This window comes from Oreochromis aureus, linkage group 5 (assembly GCF_013358895.1).
Source record: "Oreochromis aureus strain Israel breed Guangdong linkage group 5, ZZ_aureus, whole genome shotgun sequence".
NCBI lineage: Eukaryota > Metazoa > Chordata > Actinopteri > Cichliformes > Cichlidae > Oreochromis > Oreochromis aureus.
Genome location: NC_052946.1, coordinates 35,245,780 through 35,266,524, shown reverse-complemented (window position 1 = coordinate 35,266,524; position 20,745 = coordinate 35,245,780). Strand labels below are relative to the sequence as shown.

The 20,745-nt window shown below is 38.8% G+C and overlaps 1 protein-coding gene across 2 annotated transcripts in view; it reads left to right on the top strand.

Moving 5' to 3' along the window:
• The first annotated feature begins 4,450 nt into the window (after window positions 1-4,450).
• LOC116320732 (guanine nucleotide-binding protein G(s) subunit alpha-like) overlaps window positions 4,451-20,745 on the top strand; it is a 36,705-nt gene continuing 20,410 nt past the window's right edge. Inside the window, exons 1-4 of one of the 2 annotated variants that reach the window (XM_031740425.2) lie at window positions 4,451-6,193; window positions 8,119-8,191; window positions 13,323-13,377; window positions 14,065-14,184. In XM_031740425.2, the coding sequence (XP_031596285.1) occupies window positions 6,055-6,193; window positions 8,119-8,191; window positions 13,323-13,377; window positions 14,065-14,184 (387 nt within the window). In that variant the 5' untranslated portion in view covers window positions 4,451-6,054. The remainder of the gene's footprint in view (window positions 6,194-8,118; window positions 8,192-13,322; window positions 13,378-14,064; window positions 14,185-20,745) is intronic. The other variant, XM_031740426.2, reaches the window with a different exon arrangement.

The window sequence follows — 20,745 nt, the reverse complement described above, 5'->3', positions numbered from 1 at the left end:
GTGTGTGTGTGTGTGTGTGTTTTACATGCATCCGTCTGTGATCTAAAGGGCAAAGAGCCCCTTGCATATCCAAATCGCCATGAGGTGAGTGAAGATGACAGGATGTCCTTTTTTTGAATGGCTCTCAGTGTCTGTTAAATTACTTTAAATAATTGTTTGTATTGCTTTTTGCAGCTTGTCAGTGAGTTTAGGGTAGAACCATTATGAAGTGTTATGCTTTTCCAGATTTCCTGTCACATATATACTGTTACAATAGTAAATGCACATTGTAAAGATGGCAAAAATTGGATCTTAATAAGGTCACTGGATGTATAAGGAATAAGTCCAATGTTCAGGCTTTAGACTGCTCTTAATGTTCTGTTAAGACTATTTTTATTCTACTTCTTGATCTGTATGATGTCAGTGATATAGCCCTCAAAGCAAACACAGTGTGATCTCACCCACTGGCTACTGAAGACCTGTTACCTCAAAGTTTCTGATGTACCTTTGACCTCATGTTTAGCATTATTGTTGTCATCATTTTGGTGTTTTGAAACCAGATGTGATGACTGTGAAACCACAGACTCACAGATAGTCATTAGCTAGTGAGCGTATCCCGGATAATCCTTTTAAACTCTAATAATGAGCAACATTTACCAAATAAAGTATTTGGTAAATTAAATATTAAAGTATTTATTACAAGTACATGTCCATTCAACAGTAATGTTTGGCTTGTTAATGCTGCTGGCAAACCTATATACTTAATCAGAGTGAGAAAAGTAAATAAATAAATAAAACATATGTGTGGTAGATGCTATTTATATGCTAGGTGGTTACATGATGGCACAAAATATCACGCATATTTAAACTTTTGTGGATATAAATGATAAATTGTTGTCCTACAATAAAATGATACAGGGCTTTTTAAAGGCTGTTTTGCATGAATGATAACTAAAAACTGGTCATTTTAGCCCGTTGCTAGGTGGTTCCTTGGCAACATGATGACATTGTAATATCTGATATAGATAAGAACCTCGGGGGGCCTATGATGTACCTGTGTGCCAAGATTGGTTGTTCAGCTCCTGATAGTCTAGGAGGATAAACAAATAGTCATGCAAACAGAGATTTTGTGTGTTAGTATAGAAGTTTGTTTCCAGCAGTGGAAAAAAAAACAATCAAACATGCAAACATTTTTTTAGCCATACGTGGCTATATCAGATCTTTGACTAACTCCAACATCTGAGAAAAGAGGATTGAATTTCTGAAATTATAACTCCAAATTTTGACTTATAAATGACAAAAATAATTGTTCTTTCATTTGAAACAAGCTTCCGTTATATGAAGGTAAAGATGACATGGAACTATTGATTGAGTACCTAAAGTCAAGGTGGAGACTTTAGAGTTTCACGAGAGTTTCGCTCATGAATAACAATGACAGCACAATATTCGTTGTTAGACAGATGAAAATGTTAATATTATTACATCTTGTCTTTGCTGAATGCTAAATGCACATTTCAGCTTCATGATTTTTTGTATTTTTATTTTTTTATAGACATAAGATATATATATAAAAAGGTATATCCTAATCTTAGCATTAACCATAACATACCCTAAAAACTGTTGGTAGTCTCTCAATGCCAGATTAATAAAAACCATGAGTTACTAAAGCAATGTGCCACTACAAGCCTCCAGAAAATCCTCAGTGGTCTTTGGCAAAGCCCTGTAAACGCTGTTTCAGAAGCTCCATTAGGTGTTCAATTGGTTTGCAGACTGTGAGTAGACAGGACATATGATTTATAGACATCCTTCCAGCTCCTGAAGCCCTCTATGAGAGTCTCAGCATTTGTTTTGCATTCACTGTTGTAGTCTTTTGTAATTTAATGAAAGTTTCTTCACAGCTTTTAAAATATGATTCCAACAGGGCATCGCTGCTTTCTTTTTTGTTCTCAAATAACTGACAGCGCTAATTTGACTTTCATAATCACCGTTTAGTTTGGAATGAAGTGACTATAATAATGTAATAAACGGAGAGCTTACTTTTACTTTTTCTATCAGATGTGACAACATGCCATTAAAGTAGTAATTTGTACCAAACCATGTGATACATTTGCTCTGAAAGGCTGCAAGATTTATCATTTACTTTTTATACGGACTTTTCTCCATTTTTGCCACCTGAAGAATTTGGTAAACAAGATTGTTGCCCTTCAATTCATATTAGCATATTCCCGGTATTAGTAACCAAGCGGTGTTACTGCCATTGAATGTATATGGAAGTATTAACCTCTTTATGAGCTGATATTTGAATAACTTGATGTAAAGTTTGTCAGAGGTGTTGATTGAGGCGGTGGACAGGATAATAATCATTTTGCTTCAAAGAGGGCGCCTCTCCCCTTCTGTACCTCTGCTTCATGACGCTCCGGGCAATCATGTGATCCGACCCTGCTTCATTCCAGATGCGTCAAGTGGCATGCAGGCGGAAACAAGCGTTACTCTCACATTACCCTCAAAATAAAAGCCAAAAGTACCTTCTCGGCCTTAAGATTTGGTGGGTGGGTTAAAAGTATTGATGTTTGTTCTGTTTTCGCAGTTCAGGTAAAACGTTATACTTTAATATATAAACGTTATACCATATATATATATATATATATATATATATATATATATGTGTATATATATAAAATATATATATATATATAATGTGTGTATTTAATACTAAATATATTTTAAAAATAATTAAAACTCCACTAGTGTGGCCGTAAGTTTTGTGCAGTTTAGAGAGAGAATTTTAAAGCCAGTTTTAAAAGAACTGCAAAAATCTGTGAAAAGAATAAATGTTTCACATAGCAAAAGTTTCAAAGGCTCTTTTTTTCCTTCAATTAATGCTGGATGCCTGATTTTTATTTTAAGCTTTTTCTGGGATTTTCTGTTGCTGCAGGGCTATATTTATCAGGAACCCTTTGCCCTGAGCTCCACATAGATTTGCATGGATTAGTGAATCAATGTCAAATGTCACATGTTAAATAAGTAAATAAAATAAAATATTGAAAATATTTCCCTTTTTTCTTACACTTATAGGAGTACTGGGGTTTCTTTGGGACCTCTGGACAAATTAGCCAAGGCTCAAATCTAAGCCTGTTGACGTTCTCTTTTATTAAATGCATGGTTTAGAATTCTAAAGACCCTGACCCCTGTATATATAATGGTGAAAAGTTAAACAAAACAACATCATAAATTGTCGTAGTAAGGTCTTAGACCACCATGTGCCACCAGATAATCCCTCATAACCCAGATGTTCAAAAGATTTTCTTGCATTTTTGGTAACAGTGGTGAAAAGTGCTGTCTAAAATTGGAAGTCTAAAATTCCAGTGTTGGATGAGGCTGAGAGCACATGACTGTGAAGGCCATTTATGACATGTCACTGTGAGGACCTGAGCCTTTGCTATCAAAACAAGTCACAAACTATTTGCATTTTTTAACCCCAAAAATTCCTTTTTGTTTTTCTGCAAAACGTTAAGTTGGGATTATGACGGCTGACATGATTTTTGTACTCAAATCATTTAATGACTCATCGTTACCTATAAATGGGGACATTGTAGAGCACCATCATTGAGATAGAAATGTATAATCATGGGATAAAGGTCATCATTCAGCCCAACTTCCTATTTGTGCCACTTCCCTCAAAGGCAGCTGTTCTGAAATGTCAGTTGTAGCTGATGCATGATGGTGAAGTTTAAAAATATAAGGTGAAAAAAAAATTATGAAGTTTTTTTTTCCTTTTGCAGGGAAAATAACCCCTACCACTATTACATTACCTCCATTGTAATTACCGTTTTATGTTATTATTACTGATTATACACATCAGTCCACAAGTTTTTTGTGCCTGAAGAAGGCCACAACAGAGAGATTTTGTAAATTATTATGGAAGCTTGTTTTCAGGCCACGGAATGAAATAAACAAAACAACCAAAACAAAAAAGTTTTTTTTGCCAGCCATAGGCCAAAAATGTGGGATAATATGTAATTTTCAACTTACTCAAACTTTTGGAAAAAGAAGTTTCAAGTTACAAAGTCTAAAATTTGAAATGAGAACCAGAAATTTTGACTTGGATGGCATTTAAAAAAAAAATGTGTTTATTTATTTTCAGTCAAAATAAGCTTCCATATATAATAGTAAGAAATGACCTCGAATTAGTGAACTGTGAACTGAGGGATTGCACAAAGGTCCAGTATACGATCAAGCAATGTAGTCTTGTAGAGTGCAAGAATACAAATAAAATGAAAACACAGAAAAACATTCAATCAAAGACTTGTGACCTAACTGTATACACACCCTTTGATTTGTTTTTGTGTGTGTAAACATGTCAGCAAAAAAATACTTAAAAAGGACGAAAACATCTATTTTTAAGAGATTAGTTTCTGGGTAGTTATGCGTCCACTCGGCTTTTATTGTGAAAGCTTCCAGCGGAAGTCGAGTTTCTCCGTCCCGGAAAACTTGACCACGGTTCTTCGTTCCCAGGGTTCCGTGAGAGCCGTTTGCCCCACCCCACCTCTACAACGCTATCTATCTCAATGTTCAATTCTCAGAGAAAAAAAAAGGTGGGCAAAAATAATTCAGGGTAACACAGCAAAGAAACGAGTCTCACCTCCCCGACCGGTTCATCGGAGCAACCGCGGCCTGTCGGCGGTTAAAAATGACAGCGTCGCCGTTGGACCAGTGATTGAAAACACCGCGGTATGTTCATGTATCATGCACATGTAACCATAATCTACCATACGGATTCAAAAGGAATACAAAAATCCGAGAGACTTGACAGCGCCTTGTACCTGCGCCAAACGGGAAAATAACGGAGGATTTTCCACGAATATCACCTGGATATCGCGCTATATTCAAGGACATCCAGCTGCCAAACACCGCCTTAGCTCGGCCCCGGAGAAGCTTTCCGATGTGAGGAGAAATACAAATTGACGTTACGGAGAGAAAAAGGACGGAGAAGGGGCCTCGTTTCTTTCCCCCCCTTTTTTCTTTTCTTTTTTCTTTTTTCCTTTTTTCTTTTCTTTGGGGGGTGGGGGGGTTCTCGTGAAACCCTCCGAAAAAAAGCCAAGCACCAGCATCTACTTAAGGGGGAGAGGAAATAATTTGGACATCGGCTAAAAACGGGATCTTATTGATAAGGCTCCTATATAATGTGACTGTTGTGGTGGAGACAGAAGCCCCGGTTGTAGCCTGATGATTCACATGCCGTCATTTTAAGAGGAAATATTTATTTTTTAATTTCTCCCCATCCGCCCTGTTAATGTGCTTTTTTTCCTGGCCAGCCTGAGATAGGATTTCAAATAATAACCTGAAATTATATTTAAAGGGAGAGTCGATGGAAAAAAAGAAAACGGGGCTCTTTTTGGTTGTGAGTGGAAATGAATTGAACGGCAGAGTGAGGCATCTGCCAAAGATGGGCTCCGTAGGAGACATTTGCTGAGGAAGATTTAACATCAAAGCGTGAGAAAATATACATACGTGTATATTTAAAACAAAGGAGGAAAAGAAGGGGGGGTAAAAAATACATTTAAGGAAGCTGGACCCCACCACCAGCACCACCGCCACCCCTAGACGCTCATTCATGTGCAGCCAGAAGCTGGAAATTTTACATCCACTCTCATATCAATGTTGATGACTTCATTGCGGATTTACAGTGGGGGAAAAAATACAGGAATCAAGCATCTGAGAAGGGCGGCATCGTAGCTCTGCTCCGTTCTGACTGATCTGTTGCTGATAAATTGCCAGTAAATATCCACATCCCCCCCACCCCATCCCCTCCTCCACACATACACATTGTGCCAAAGCCTGGTGAAGCTCACCGTCTACTACCTGGCGTCTACTTCTGCATCTGGCAACATACATGTCACCCATTTTGAGCCAGGTGTTCCTCTCTTGGGCCAGTCTAGGAATTTGGGATTGATTTAAAAAAAAAAAAAAAACCCTCTCTTTTCTCATCATCACCGTCTTCTTTCACCCACCTACCCCAACCAAATCAACCGCCCTGCCTCCAAACCCTGAACCTGCTACTGGGTTTTTGGGAAGATGGGCTGCCTTGGCAATAGTAAGACTGAAGACCAACGAAATGAGGAGAAGGCACAGAGGGAAGCCAACAAAAAGATTGAGAAGCAGCTCCAAAAAGACAAACAGATATACCGGGCAACTCACCGGCTACTGCTGTTGGGTAGGTTTTGTGAAATTTAACATTACTGTTTCCATTTTGTTCCTACAAAACAGTATTTTCACCTGTTTAACTCATGTTGGTGCCACTGTAGCAGATTGTACCCATGAAAAGTGTGTTAGGACCACTGTTACAGCAAGGCATCAAGAACTGATGCAACGCCATGAAGTCCCGACTAATTCGCTTCAAGCGTCTTGGCACAGGACAGTTGAAAAAGCAGGCCTGTCTGCATTCATGGGATATTATGGAGCATGATTGCAGAACATGTGAGAGAGAGAGAGGGGGGCAGACAGACACCACCATCTGTGTGAGGGAGGCACACACACACACACACAGAGGCACCATGCAGAGGCCGGGAGGCCACTCGCGGGCGTTTGTGCATGGCTCTTTCTCACCTCCACACATGTAAAAACCCCCAAACTTGTGATCTGGTTCGTTTGTGGCTGCAGCGTACATCCTGGTCGAGCCTAGTTTTCATACTGCATATGACATACTTCTTTTTACTCTCTCTTTTTTTGCATAATCCCTCCACACCACCCACTCTGGAAATTAATATCCTCTAATTAGCCATTATTTGGTAAAGCTATTTTTGGCCTCATCACGAGAGCCTTCCTGACATGATGCAGTATGAACCTTAAGGCCAGCCCTTGTGCTGGACTACAGAGTGCAAATTAGGATTACTAGTTTGCCTTGAATGCCTGTTTCTCTCGCTCTACGCCTTCTCTGAAAAGCAGGCCTGTAGCCTGGCTGGCTCCTGGTGCTTGGGGATGGAGATGTGATGGCTGGGCTCCTTTCACACTCAGTTTTGCAAGGACACATTGAAGGCTGTTCTTATCCAGAAATTTATTTTCTTAATTATTAACATCAGGGTTCAGGGTCTAGCAGTTTTTCTCCTGAATGACATGCTCAGGGAGAGAATAGTTCTCTACATGTTAGAGCTTTCTTCTTCTTTTTTTTTTTTCCTTGGTTTTTGTCGCCTCTGGAAGAAGGGGCAGACTTTGGTAAAAGTGCACGTGTCGTGCACCAGCCTTCTCCCTATGTAAAACTACGCAAGCTAAATGTATTTAAGATTCAGTGTTGCATAAAATGTGTAGTACAAGTTAAAAGTAGTATCCTAGTGTTTAGTGCTTTGCCAAGGTGAGGTAGAACAATTCATAAAGTTACCTGTGGTTCCCAAGATAAGGGTTTGGCCACCCGGAGTGGGTCACAGGAGAAATCTAAGAGGTCATGAGGTTTGCTTTTCTGGTCTGTGTGTGTTGCTTTGTGACATAATGGGTCTCAAATTGTTCTTTAAATGAGACGTTTAAAGGGGAAATCTCTCTTTGGAGGAACTGCCTTTGGAAGAGGTCACCAGCCAGAAGTGGCAGGAACCACCGGTTTAATCTTTAACAATGCAGTGTGTATAATAAGCTGACCTTTTTGGGTATTTTTAATGTAAAATCAAAAACTGCAAAGTAACAAATACATGAAGTAATGTTTTAAAAAAGGAATGTTTCCTTCTTAAACACAGTGAAGTAAAATGCATTGTTGAAACGGGAATACTCAAGTAAAACTCAAGTTTCTTCATACGTAAGATAAGAGCAGTCAATGATAAGAGCAGTGTAAAGAGATAAGAACAGTAAAAGGTTCTTGACTCTTAGGTTGGGTACATTGAGGTCTCGCCTTTTGGCTTTTGTGTAACATGCACTGTTTAAAAGTAGGTAAGGCCTGTGACAGGGCAATGTCTGTGCACAATGGACAGGACTTCTCTGCTAAGGTGCAACACTGTTGTAGTTCAAATCATTATAGGCGTCGCTGTTTAGTGCTTCCAGGACTCGTCTAACCTCGGAACACCAAAATGCCTTCCATCTCTGCTCCTTCCTGGATATTTTAGTTGCTTGTACAACTTCATGAAACTCTTGTCTGACTTGTTGTTTCTCTGCTTTCAGGGGCTGGTGAATCCGGGAAAAGTACGATAGTCAAACAGATGCGAATATTGCACGTTAATGGCTTCAACGCAGAGTAAGTTTCGCTGGTTCCCCCTCAGTTCACTATTCACTAAACACTCCCACAGTTTCTCTTTAGAGTAAAGGCGCCCATTTAGATGGATATCTGCTCAGGTACTGACATATTTGTTGACCAAATACCTAAATTATGTAATGATGTTTTGGAGAGGAGTAATGGGGCATTAAGAAGATACCACTGATACAAAATACCTTTCCCACGAGTCTTCAAGTTTTCAGGTAGAGCAGGAAACTTGGCTAGTTATTACTTTTAAAATCGCCTTAAATACAGAAGTAAAAAGAAGCATTGGATGTTACTGTTACCTATAAATAATTTCTTTAACCATATATTTAGAAGTGATGAATTAGCAGCTGTTTCCAGCTTGTTTTTATATTATAGCTAACAGAAATACTGTATTTGAAGTGTTAGTTGGACAATGAAAGAAAAAAACTAAATGTTATTGGATTCATTGTGAAAATGGTAAATCAGATTGAAAGCCTTTTATGATAACTGTTTAAAAAAAAAGATATTCTATACATGTCTATACACCAACAAATACCATATATTAAGAAAGTATTTTATCATAGTGGATTAAACCAATATGCATCAAGTGCAGTATTTTAAGAGGCATTTGCCTTTTTATAAAACCTCGTAATGCAGCGAGTGTAAACTGTTTTTAGATTGCAGAAGCACTGCTGCAGTAGTTCCTTACTTTGTATTAAGTTCGTGCACAGCAGGATCTTCTGGTTTTTACCTTTTCTAAAATCAGTAGGGATGTATGCTGGTTAAATATACTCCACATTGTTTATAAGAATTAAAACAGACTTCCAGGTCCTTATGTCACAGCCCGGCTCAACGCAACATAAAGTGTAGACTGAGTCCAGAGTTTGCAGAAACATTGGTTTTATTTTAAATTACTTAATAACCTCAGCTAAAGACGACAGCCCGGAGAGCATGAAGGTAAGAAGTGACATCTTTGCCTGAGCCAACCTGAGGCATGCCTTTATCCACGCCTCGTCAGGTATAGACAATTGGTAATTAAACCTCGGCAACACCCAGAGACTCTTTCTTCCAGAAAACCATTGTTAGTAATGACACCTCTCGTAAGGTGGTCTGAAGTCAACCTGACGTCGGCAGAGCACGTACTCGCTCTCTATCTACGATTAGCATCAACCAAATCAGTGAGGAGACAAACTCCAGTCTGTCCTGACCTGTTATGCTTGTCATTTATATGCACTCTACAGTGGCTGAAGATAAATGTACTCCTTGGTGTCAGTATAAGGATAAAAAAGTTTATTTAATAAGACTACCAGTGCTGGATGAATATTTGCTAGCCGAGTTGCATCAGACAGTCTTTCTTTTGGCCAATGTTAGCTAACATTAGCCTAACTGCTGGTATGGACAGATTACTTCATGCCCAACATATCAGGTGGACATCCTTCTAACCAACCACTTCCTTTCTAACTTTGTCACTGGTACAATAGAGCTGGATTTAAACATTTCCATGGTAACACTGATCTCCTGTCAATCACACTGGTAGAAGATTGCTGCCATTCGATTGGTTGTAGTTTTTTTTCTGCAACATGGTGAATAAAATGTGTTTGAGGAAGGTTGATATCATACCATCGTTTCACAATATCAAACCTCGTATTATGTTTACTTTGGATCGCTACAGTATTATGGCTCATAATCAAAATCCCTATGGAGAACTCTGTTGAACTCTGTACCATCTGAAGTAACATGAGTATGTCTTTTTTTGTACTTGCTGCAAGTTTGCGTTGGTGTCTGAGTTGTGCTGTGAGCCAGCTGTTTGTTAACATTACTGATAAATAGACGCAGTGACTGAAAAAGGTTGCTTAGAGAAAGTTTAAGCAGCAAAATGCCTTTTTAAGGTGATCACACAGCTTTAGAGGTGCTTTATGTTGTCTTGCATTTATAACAAAGAAGTAAAAGAAGTTTACCTTTTGGTAAACTGTAAAACATACTAAACATATTCTCACTTTTTCAACGCAATGGTCTTAACAGAGGGGAGGAGCTCCTGTCATTCCTGTGAGTCAGGAAAATAAAGTTTTGGGCTGTTTTTTTTTTTTTGTTTTGTTTTGGGGTTTTTTTGTATTGTTGTGGAGCAAATAGTGAAAAGTTGTGTGACACAGGAAGAAGGCTTTGTCCTACTCAACTTTTAATGTGGAAACATGGCTTTGGGTGCTTTTAGCCACCCTGTCTTGTGAATTTCCTAAAACTCCTTCCCAACTTGATGCAGTGGAAATAAAAGTCACATTTTTCTATTCTTAATCATCAGTTTCCTTGAAAGGGGTTTTGGGCTAGAAGCATCATCATGTGCTTATTTTTGGGTCGCATCAAACAGACTCTTCTCACAGACTCAGGCGCCCTGGTGCAGTGATGAATCCCCAGTCTCTGTTAGGGTTTGTTTCACTCTGTGGGTTTCCCCCTCTGCATGCAAGGCTTTGCCATTCAGTGTAAGGTGCCTGTATTGGGGTGATGATGATGGTGGTGTTTGGTTACACACCAGGAGAGGGGTAAGAGGAAATGGGTGGGGGACACAAGAGATGACTGAGCAGGACAGCTCCCTTTAATAGAGGTGATCTGTTATTTATTTATTTATCTTGTGGAGGTCCTAGTGTGAGGAATATAGCCTTTGAGTGAGTTTCATTACATTCACATTGAGCCTCAATTCCCTCACATCCTAGCTCCTCCCAGCTGGGATGGAGGTGAAGTTGCCGTGTGCTGAGTTGTTTGCTGCTTGCTTGTATGCTTTTGATTGGCCGGGATTTCCTTATGGTTAGGGTTATATCGCCACATGCTACTTTGGCATGCTCTTAACAATGCTTGCAATCACTTTGTTGTATTTTCAGGCGGGTGGGAGTGTTCATGTAGATGTAGCCGAAAGCATCAGGAATCTATTTTTTTATTTGATTATTTGTTTTTTTTAGACAGAGGCTATATCTGTTGAGTCGACCAATAAGCCAACTGGAAGAAAATATAAACAAGTTAGACAAAGAGAATGAAGCACATGACAAGGTTGGGTTGCCAGGTAAACCCATAGACTAACATCAAACTGAGTATTTGGGCCATCACCATTTTATTTGTTTTTTTAAAATAAATCTAGACATTACGAGTGAGAGACGGCTCTAATGATGAAGCAGAGGGACGCGACTTATAGGCTAGCAACTTGCTTTTTAAGCTCACTTTAAAGCATACCATGGTAATATAGAATGATGTTAATAATTTGGTATAAAAGCTGTAGCCTTATGAATTACAGCGTGCTTTCTACGAGATTTGATTTAAAGCAGCCGAGTTTAGAAACTCGCATCATTTTTTTTGATTAATGACAGGTCAACAGAAACACTGAGTGTGCTCATGGTTGTACTCGAGTGTTACCTGAGCAAAGCTTCCTTTAGACCGTAGAGAGATCACAAACTCAAACACAGTCAGGTTTTATTTGACCTTTTATCAAGTTACTCACAGACTTGCTGTTAGTTAGTGATTACTGGCTGTGACACATATGTTCATAACAGGAAAAGTACCTGAAGCTGCTTACTGCATGTGTTTTGGTGAATGTTGTCACATAGAGTCAGCGACTGGTTTGACCAGCAATCAGAAAGGAATCGATTCATTTTTGCCTAGAAAAAACGAAACGGGAATGTGGGCAAAAATCCTGTGAAAGTAAATATCTGAATGCGTTTCATGTCATTAGGTCAGTTTCAGTGCATGTTCAGGTCTTCTGTGCTCTTTTGACTTGTTTCTTTCACCAGTCAGGAATATATCCTACTGACATGAATTTAAATGCCAATTATTTAGAGAAATTGGGTGCTTTTTAAAAACATTTGTAAATATGCACACAAAAGAAATCTGCACAGCTGTGTTGGTCTCTGTATGGAGAAAAAGTCATAGGTGAGAATGAGGATCACTGCAAAAATTCACATCTGGAATAAGGCAGAAAGTGCTCAGAATAAGTGACACAGGGTTGTTTTGGGGAACATGTGCTGCTGTTGTGTTGCCTGTTCTGATATAATTGTTATTAATCCACCTTATTATCAACAAGGCTTTAAAAGATTTGAATTTCAATTAGAAATTACCAGCATTCATCCCAGAAATATTATATTTTTGGTTAAAATATTGACATATTTTACTATTTCAGTGCCAGCCAGTGATGGTAGCTGATTAAAATGCCCACATGTGCTTTTATATTAACATGTGAAGTGGCTCCAACTGGGAAGTCTTGTTTACATTTTACATAGGACGCATGAGTGAAAGATATCCACCCATGCGTTTAATTTAAAACCTTTCCCCTCAGCACAAGTTGTACACCCTTGATTTTAGGGTTTGTATTCTTGCTGTAAGGTTAAGTAGCCGGTTGTTGAGATATTTGTGGAATTCATTATCAAATCTGAATTTCAACAACCAGACTTTTGTGTTTTGTCAGGACACATTTGAAGGAATCCAGCACTTATGTTTCTGTGTGACGTCAGTGCTTCGCGATATCAGCAAAGCTCACAGATTGCATGAACTGCCACGTTGTGAAATTCTGTTTATCTTTACAACGACAAGGAAGGACAAAATGTGGACCGTATTATTTAATTTAGCAGTATTTTGGGCTCCTTGGTGTTCATGACTTCTCAAACTATAGTACAAAAATGTACTGTAACAGTCAACTAGCTGTGTGGTTTAGTGCTTAATGAATGTCATTGTCAAAATTAAGACAAGCTCTGCTGTTCTTGTTTGGTATCAGCAAAATTCAGTGGTTGCACTTGGTCAGCAAATAAAGAAAATATCTGTGTATGTGGGGCAGTCGTAATACTGATGTCAGATATAATTTAGCTCTAGGCTGACAAATACATCCTGGAGAAGTTAATATTACACAGCACATTTCCACTGGAATCCACTGGGACTGACACTGAGGAAACAAAACATCTCTGTGTAATTACTGTTTTTATTTATTTAAAAATATTGTTTCCTGTTCCTGTCGCACTGCAGTGGCCATATTTGGATTTATAGCTGTACAGGAATATTTCTTTAAATGTCATCATTCACTGTTAACCTTTGCAGCTTAGGTCATTTAAAGCTAGTTGCCATCTATGCTTTTAAGTAAGTAAATAAATAAAGCGCATGTGAACTCTTGTCTTCACAGGGAGAAAAAACAGAAAATTCATGATATTAAAAACAACATTAAAGAAGCTATAGAGGTAAGACGCTGTCCTTTTTTCCTCCCACTTTGATAGATGAATGATGTTTGTTTGTAATGTTCTGTCTGATATGCAGATTTTTGGCTAAAAGAGGAAAAAACATGGATTATAGCTTCTTTAAAAAAAAATCCAAAACTCAATGCTTCATTCTAAGGGAGGAGGCTTTTGGTCACACATGCCTTCAGACAGGTCAGCGACCCCATGTGCGCTCCTGACCAGCTGGGAGTTGTTGCAAAAATTAGCTACACCACAACTCTGCTTGCTGTTACTTTGGGCAGTAGCAGATTGTCACAGTCACTTGTAGTTTGCATCATCCCGTACATACAAACACTCACTACCCACTCGCCGGGTGGTGGAGAAATTTCAAAAAGTGCGATGCAAACTAGAAGCAACCTGCTAGCGACCAAAGCAATCAGACGGAGGCTTGCGGTGCAGTCTCGAATACCTCTTTGCAACTGTTTTCTCTTAGTGACAGCCAGCAACCACTCCCCAACCATATGGGGAATACAGATTTATCCCTAGCAGGTGGTGGTTGTTGGGGATTGCCGAACAGCCTCCAGGCATGGGTGACTGAGGGGCTAAGATGATGAAAATTTGTATCTAAAGCTATTTTGAGGCAGTGTAAACACATTTAGGAATAATATTAATGAATGAGGCTTTTTGTGTTTGTGTTTTCTTTTCATACAGACGATTGTGGCGGCCATGAATACGCTCACACCTCCTTGCCAGTTAGCCTGTCCTGAGAACCAGTCTCGGATTGATTATGTCCTGAACCTAGTAAACCAGAAGGATTTTGATTTTCCTACAGTAAGTTCGACTTTACTTCCTCTTATATCTCTGACTTTTAATTGCAGTTTGTTTCCTTCTGCTTTCAGTTGAACCTCTTGTTCTGTGTGTAAAGAAAATAATGAATGTTATGACACAATGAAACATATGATCAGACAGTAAAACAAAATTGAACAGCACAAATTTTGAAGAGCAATTTGGTTTTAAACAAAGCTGCTGCAAGTTGATACATTTAAATCTTTGTTTCCCCAGTGGGTGTTTTTTGTTGTAAAATCAATCCTGCTGTTTTGCACTAACAGGTGTAAATGTGTTAGATTCTCATTACTAACCTGCTGAATCTTACAGGTGTTCTGGCTAGTTGTGCTAGAGGTGAGTAAGTATCACGCGACAGCCTGTATGAGTCCGCCTGGTGTGTTTGCGTGGTGATTCAGTAATTAGCAAGTGTGCTTCCGCTTGGGAGGTTGTCAATTGAATGAGCCTCTCACCTGAGAGTACCACACCGCCGATTAACTCTAATTGTCTGTAATAAACCTAAATGTGTCCAGAGGGACACGTCTTCTATAAACGCGTAGACCAGTCTGCTCCCAGCGGCCTGGGAGGAAGTCGATGGAGGTCCCACCACCGATCTGGAGATTGATTAATTGATTTATTTGCTCATGTCTTTCTGGTATTAAGACTGGTGTTCCAGATTAGTTGATCAAACATATTTTACAAAGTAATGTTCACCCTTCTTTACACTGGACGCCATTTGGGGTTGAAATCTGCAGCCACAGAATCAGTTTTGTGTGTGAAGCATTCTGGCTTTAAATTTGTGTTTCGCTACTGAACAATCTCCAATATTTCAGTAAGTAGACAATGACTGCAAAATTCAGCCTTTTTTTTTTTTTTTGTTAACTAGCTAACAGTGGGCGGTTAATTACATTTTAATTTCAATTACAATTTTGCATCCAATGATTATTTAAAAAAAATAATGATTTTTTTAAATTAGATTGATCTTAAATTGAATCTGGCATATTGATTACTATTTTGCATTTTTGCTATAGTGAATCATATGTTGCATGCTTTTCCTCCACCCTTAAAGCCCAAACTCTTACTTTAGCTTAGCTAGAGCCAAGATCATGTAGAAGAAGCAAAAGTTGAAAATGTTTCGATAGATGAGCCTATGTTGGGAACGGTTTGTTGCAGCTATGGATGAGGTGGTCTCTCACCTGGTCCACTTTTGGGGACAGAGGGGTCAGTTGGATGTTAGCTCTCCATTTCTCTGTGCGTAACTGCGATGCCGGTGTTCTGTCCAGTCAGCAAACGTTCTCAGATCGGTATACACTTTGGTTTACGACACCCTGACCTACCAATTTACAGTTTGGCATACAGACCTTTTGTCGTCTGTATGCCGAACTGACGGCTCCTATTCACATGGTGGAATTATGTATGTATGCTACTCTGATTTGCCTGCTGAGATGATGGAATGACCAGTTTCCTGAGGTGGGTTAGTGTATGGTGGTGTGCTTAATACTGAAAAACACACCATTATCTCTTCACCAGATCAGCCTGTGTCCTGCCCTACATCCATCTCCCTTTCTTCATTTATCTGGTTGTTTTTCATTTAATTTATGTGCTAATTTAAAATTTAAGGAAATCATACATTCAAAGAAATGTTGTTGTTGTTTTTCTTTTTAAGACATTCAGTGAATTCATGTTTAAAGTTAATGAATATTTTGTTTTGGCCCTATAACTATCCCCATTATCTGCTGACAAATCTGATAATAAGATTATGATCATGCGACCACACACAGTGAAAAACACGTCCTTTGCGTATGGGACGCCAGCTATGAGAAGCTGGCAATCACTGTTAAAGCGATGATTCAAACAACCAGTTCTTTAATAGTGATAGTTTTTGATAAAGGGGAGGAAAAAAAAATCCCTAGCTTTAGTTTCCCAAATGTCAGCTTGCAGCCTTTCTTTTTTATGATCTTATACTTTCTATGTTTATTGTATAGAGGTCAAATTAACTGATGAGTAAACCTCTATAAGCAGAAAATAAATTAAAACTCTTGAGTGCAGCATTACTCGGTTGTTGTCTAACAGGGGAGCGGTTACAAAGAGTGAAAAGAACACAGTCTGTGTTTTTCCAGCACGGTGGCCTTAGTGTTTAAACTGGTTGCTCCTTTCGTGTACATTTGTCGTGTACATTTGTCATTTACAGCTGAGTTTCCAGTGAAGAGTGAGCGTATTTGTGTGTAAGCAAAAGGAAGTCTCCTGATATTGTCTCTGTTACGTCATGGCAAATTTATTATGTGGGCCTATCTCGAGCTGACCCTTCCCTCGGGCTGTCCGTCCGTCACTAGACTTCCACTGCAGGAGGGAAAAACCAGAACTCATTTTTTTAAAATTTTAGGGTGTTGAGGATTACAGTAAATCCAAACGTGAAGGCAATGCTGTTAGTGAAGTACTGCTGTGATTTTTGAAAAGTTCACAGTGATAGCTGGTTATTTAAAGCAGTGTTTAAAGAGCATCAAAAGTCGAACAGTTTGTCGTCTGAACGCGTGTTTGTTAAGGAAAGAGAAATGATGGGCCCGGCTCCTTCTCCTCAGCTGCCTCCTCTTCCCGCTCCCCCTTGCCTGGCCTTAGGGCCTACTGGAAACCAGTTTGACTGGTTGACGCTGTCTTTCACTGGGAAGAAAGACAGACAATAAGCTTAGGGCTTGTGTTGAATATCCACGGGCTTTTCCCCTCGAAGCTTTATGTCTAATCAATAATCCTCATAATTATTATTCACTAAAATGAGTTTTTTGTTCTAAAAATGAACCACTTAACTTTTTGTTTTCTTTTTTAACTAACTTACTCGAGCCTTTTTAGTCTTTGTAGACTGATTGTTGCACACCTGTGCTAAGCTGTTTGCAGCACACAGCATACCCTATCCTTAAAAACCTTTTGATGGTAAAAAGAAAAGGAACGTTCAGCGAGAGGAGCAAAGGAGGGATCCCTCTTTCAGGACAGACAGGTGTGTGTGTGTGTGTGTGTGTGTGTGTGTGTGTGTGTGTGTGTGTGTGTACACAAATTCACCAACCCCTTCACTTTCGTTTCACTGTAGAAAATATGCAGGAAGTCTTTAAATAAAAGTGACCATGAAAGTAAATAAGGCCGAGATGCATCAAAAAAGGATGGGAAATAAATAAATGTCTTCTGTAGATTTGGCATAAAGATTTATCTGTGTTTTATTTTATGCTCTTATCATTTTTCATTGTCTAACTGTATTGATTTGCAATTAAAAATAATATACAAAAATAAAAGACTTAATAAACACATACAGTTCTAAAACATATAAATGATACTTTGATTCTAATTCTGTAGGAACCCTTTTAAATATAATTAAATGATAACTGCTGCACAGCATCTCAGATTAGGTCTATAAGCAAGCTCCAATTCTTAACATGAAAACTTTGCATAGCTATAGTATAACAAGCATCAAGCTTTTTATACAGCAGTAAGTTTACAGTCCTGCATAAACTGTAAGGGAAAAAAATGGTAATAAAATAACTAATTTATTTGTAAAGACATATTGACATATTACTGGTTACTGTATTATTTAACAAAATAAAGTTTAAAAAGAGAATAAGTGAGTTTGTGGTTACTCCTAACTGAAACACTTCTTTTCTTCTTAACGCCAACATTTTTAGCTGATTAACAAGCTGTTCTTTTTGTAGTTGAGCTGATCGTGATAAAAAAATTACATCCTTTATAGTTGTTGGGTTTTTGTTTTTTGGCAGAGTAAACAAAATGCTAAATTATATTTAGTAATATTTATAAAAAAGTTTTTGTGTGCACTTTTTTTTCTCTGCTGCAGTTTATTTCAAAAGGTGCTTACTGCTTTCGATTGATCATTTATTCTGAAAAATTCTGTTCATCTGCTTCTATTTTCTTAACTGTTTATCCAGTTTAGGGTTGGAGGAGCGTTGGAGCGTTTCCCAGCTGACACAGCTTTTAGCTATCCAAAACTATAAATTCAAAGCCCTTAAATCCAGGATGCAATTACAGTGTCACTTGTTTTTACGTCATTACATTCAGTTTTTCTGAGTTGGTTCAGAAGTAAGTTAATATCATTGTCACGGTCATTAGACCTTCTGAATTCCAGCACGTCCAAAACGTTGCTCTGAGCTCTTCCCACAGTCCTACAGGGATAAACTAAAATAACAATAATGAATAACACTGTGTGTTTAAAGACAAGTGCATACAGTTCACCTGTGATATGTGACAGTCAGGGACCTGCACAATGCACAAACATTTATGTCATGTGCAAAATCTCAGTTTTTGCAACATGTCAGAAGATAATAAGTTCCCAGGGTTAACTTTTCAGATGAGTGTACTATGAAGCAAGATTAGTGGGTTTCTGAGGTATGCCGAGCTCAAAGCTCGAGTTTTGTGCGCTAATTGAACCTAGCTAGGTCACCACAGTCGTTTCGGAATCGCCACGTTTAGAGCGTGCTCTAAGAGCAATATCGATTTTCTGCAGAAGGAATGTGTTTTATACGTGTAACCTGTTGATCCATACCTTTAGGAAGCCATGCAGACGCGTTGGGAACATGCGAAAGGCCTCGTGCTGCCAACCTTTCCCAATTTGTTTTATACTCTGCGAACTGCATCTAATTGTGTTTTTAGCCTATATGTAAAATCGAGTTCACTTTGATCTGGTGACTTATTTCTAAATCTCGTGCATTAGCTCACGGGACCCACCCGAATGTACTGAGTAGCCTATAATATGTTTTATAGTTTCACACTTTCCACCTTTTGTAGTCATCATGTTAGAAACACACAGCAGCTTCTGATAGCATACCATAATTGCAAAAAACCCATGCCCTCTTTATATGTTGCATTTTTGTTTAATTTCTTATATCCTGTATGTATCTTAATCACCCATCCCTCTGTCAGAAGTAGGCGACATTCAGTCTCTAAATTTTGTTTGGAGGAATAGTCAAGGGATACATCAAATGCCTCCTTTTTACATGAGCGTGCACAGAGCCTAAAAAAAAGAATGGGTTAACAAAGAGAGCTAGTTACCCACCCTCCCCAGCTAATGTAGATGAAGCATAGCTATGCTGGACTTGGTAGATAGCAAGTTATATCTCTCAGACCTCTGTTTCTAAGTGTTGTGATTCTAGCCCAGCTCATAGCCGTTAGCTAGTCTTTACTTTTCGGACCAACTCTGCATTGATAGGTGGAAAACACAGTGCCCAGCATTTGGTTAACAATTACATTGAAGCTGGTAACACTTTTATGGCGATTTTCAGTAACTTTGTCTATGTTACTTTCCACACACTAACAATAGATTGCTACTCATATACAGCACGTACAAATTACCCACAGGGCCACTTCTCTAAAGTGAAAGGCTCAGCTGATAACCCATGACTTAGACTCATTCCATTATCCTACTTAATCCTTGCTGATTTTTTTTAATAGTATACAGTTTAACTCTATGGCTCATAATGGCTTATTTGTGCCTGTCTCTATTGTATGTGACCACTTCTAGATCACAGTGAAGATAGGCCCCTGCGTAGTGACAGTCTAGCCTTGTGTCGGTACAAAGCTCTCCGTTTCTACATGAACTCTGTGAACTGCTCTGTTTCCTGCTTATATCAGTTTGCTCATCTGCTGCTCCTCGGCGAGCCGGCCTTTAACTCCAAACTAAGCTGGGGTGTATCACTGCCCCCCTCGGCTGTCCTTAAACGGTTTCAGCCATCGAGAACCAGATGAAAAATACAGCTGTAAGACAGGGACACAGGCCTTTCCAAGATCACACGCAACTTTTTCATGTACAACCAGTCACTAATATTAAGAGCAGATCACTAGTTTGACGGTCCTTCTGTATCATGCCTTGTAAACGCTACATTTCTTGAACACTTTTCAGGCGATTTCATGAAACCGAACTCGATTAAACTGATTACACTTCAGTGATCAGGGTCACGGTGACATCACAGGAAATTATGACATTATAAACAAATGCTTAATGCAATAAAATAATTATGCGATGGGATTTTATATTTAAAAGGTCAAATGTAAACTTCACTGTGACATCAGAATGTCCTGCAAAAGCTGACTAAATGCGACAACAGTAAGTGTTAGTCACATTTGACCAACTTTAACTCCTGACAGTAGTCTGTAGGGACAATAAAGTTACCATTTCCACAAAAGCCTGACCAATACAGGATTTTTATAATCAATACTAATAGTGTATCAGTTAAAAATATTCCAGTAAATCAGCCCATGCGGTTTTCTTTTTAGACACATAAAAAAACAAATTTCTCTAACATTTCTTTATGTGTAGTTATTTACTCATTTTCCCAGCTATGCTCGGATCAGCTGACTGTTGTTTGCGGTGTTCCAAGCACGTGTGTTGCCAACACAGGAAGCTGCAGAGTGCCCTCTGGTTCACAAACTATACCATGTTAACACTCATAACATGGTTGAAGGGTGTTTCTCCCGTCTCCTGTTTTAAGTTTTGTTTATCAGCAGGCGTATACCAGCTGACGGTATCAGGCGGCTGATTAACCATTCGGGCTCTAGTGCCCACACTGAACAGTGTTATAA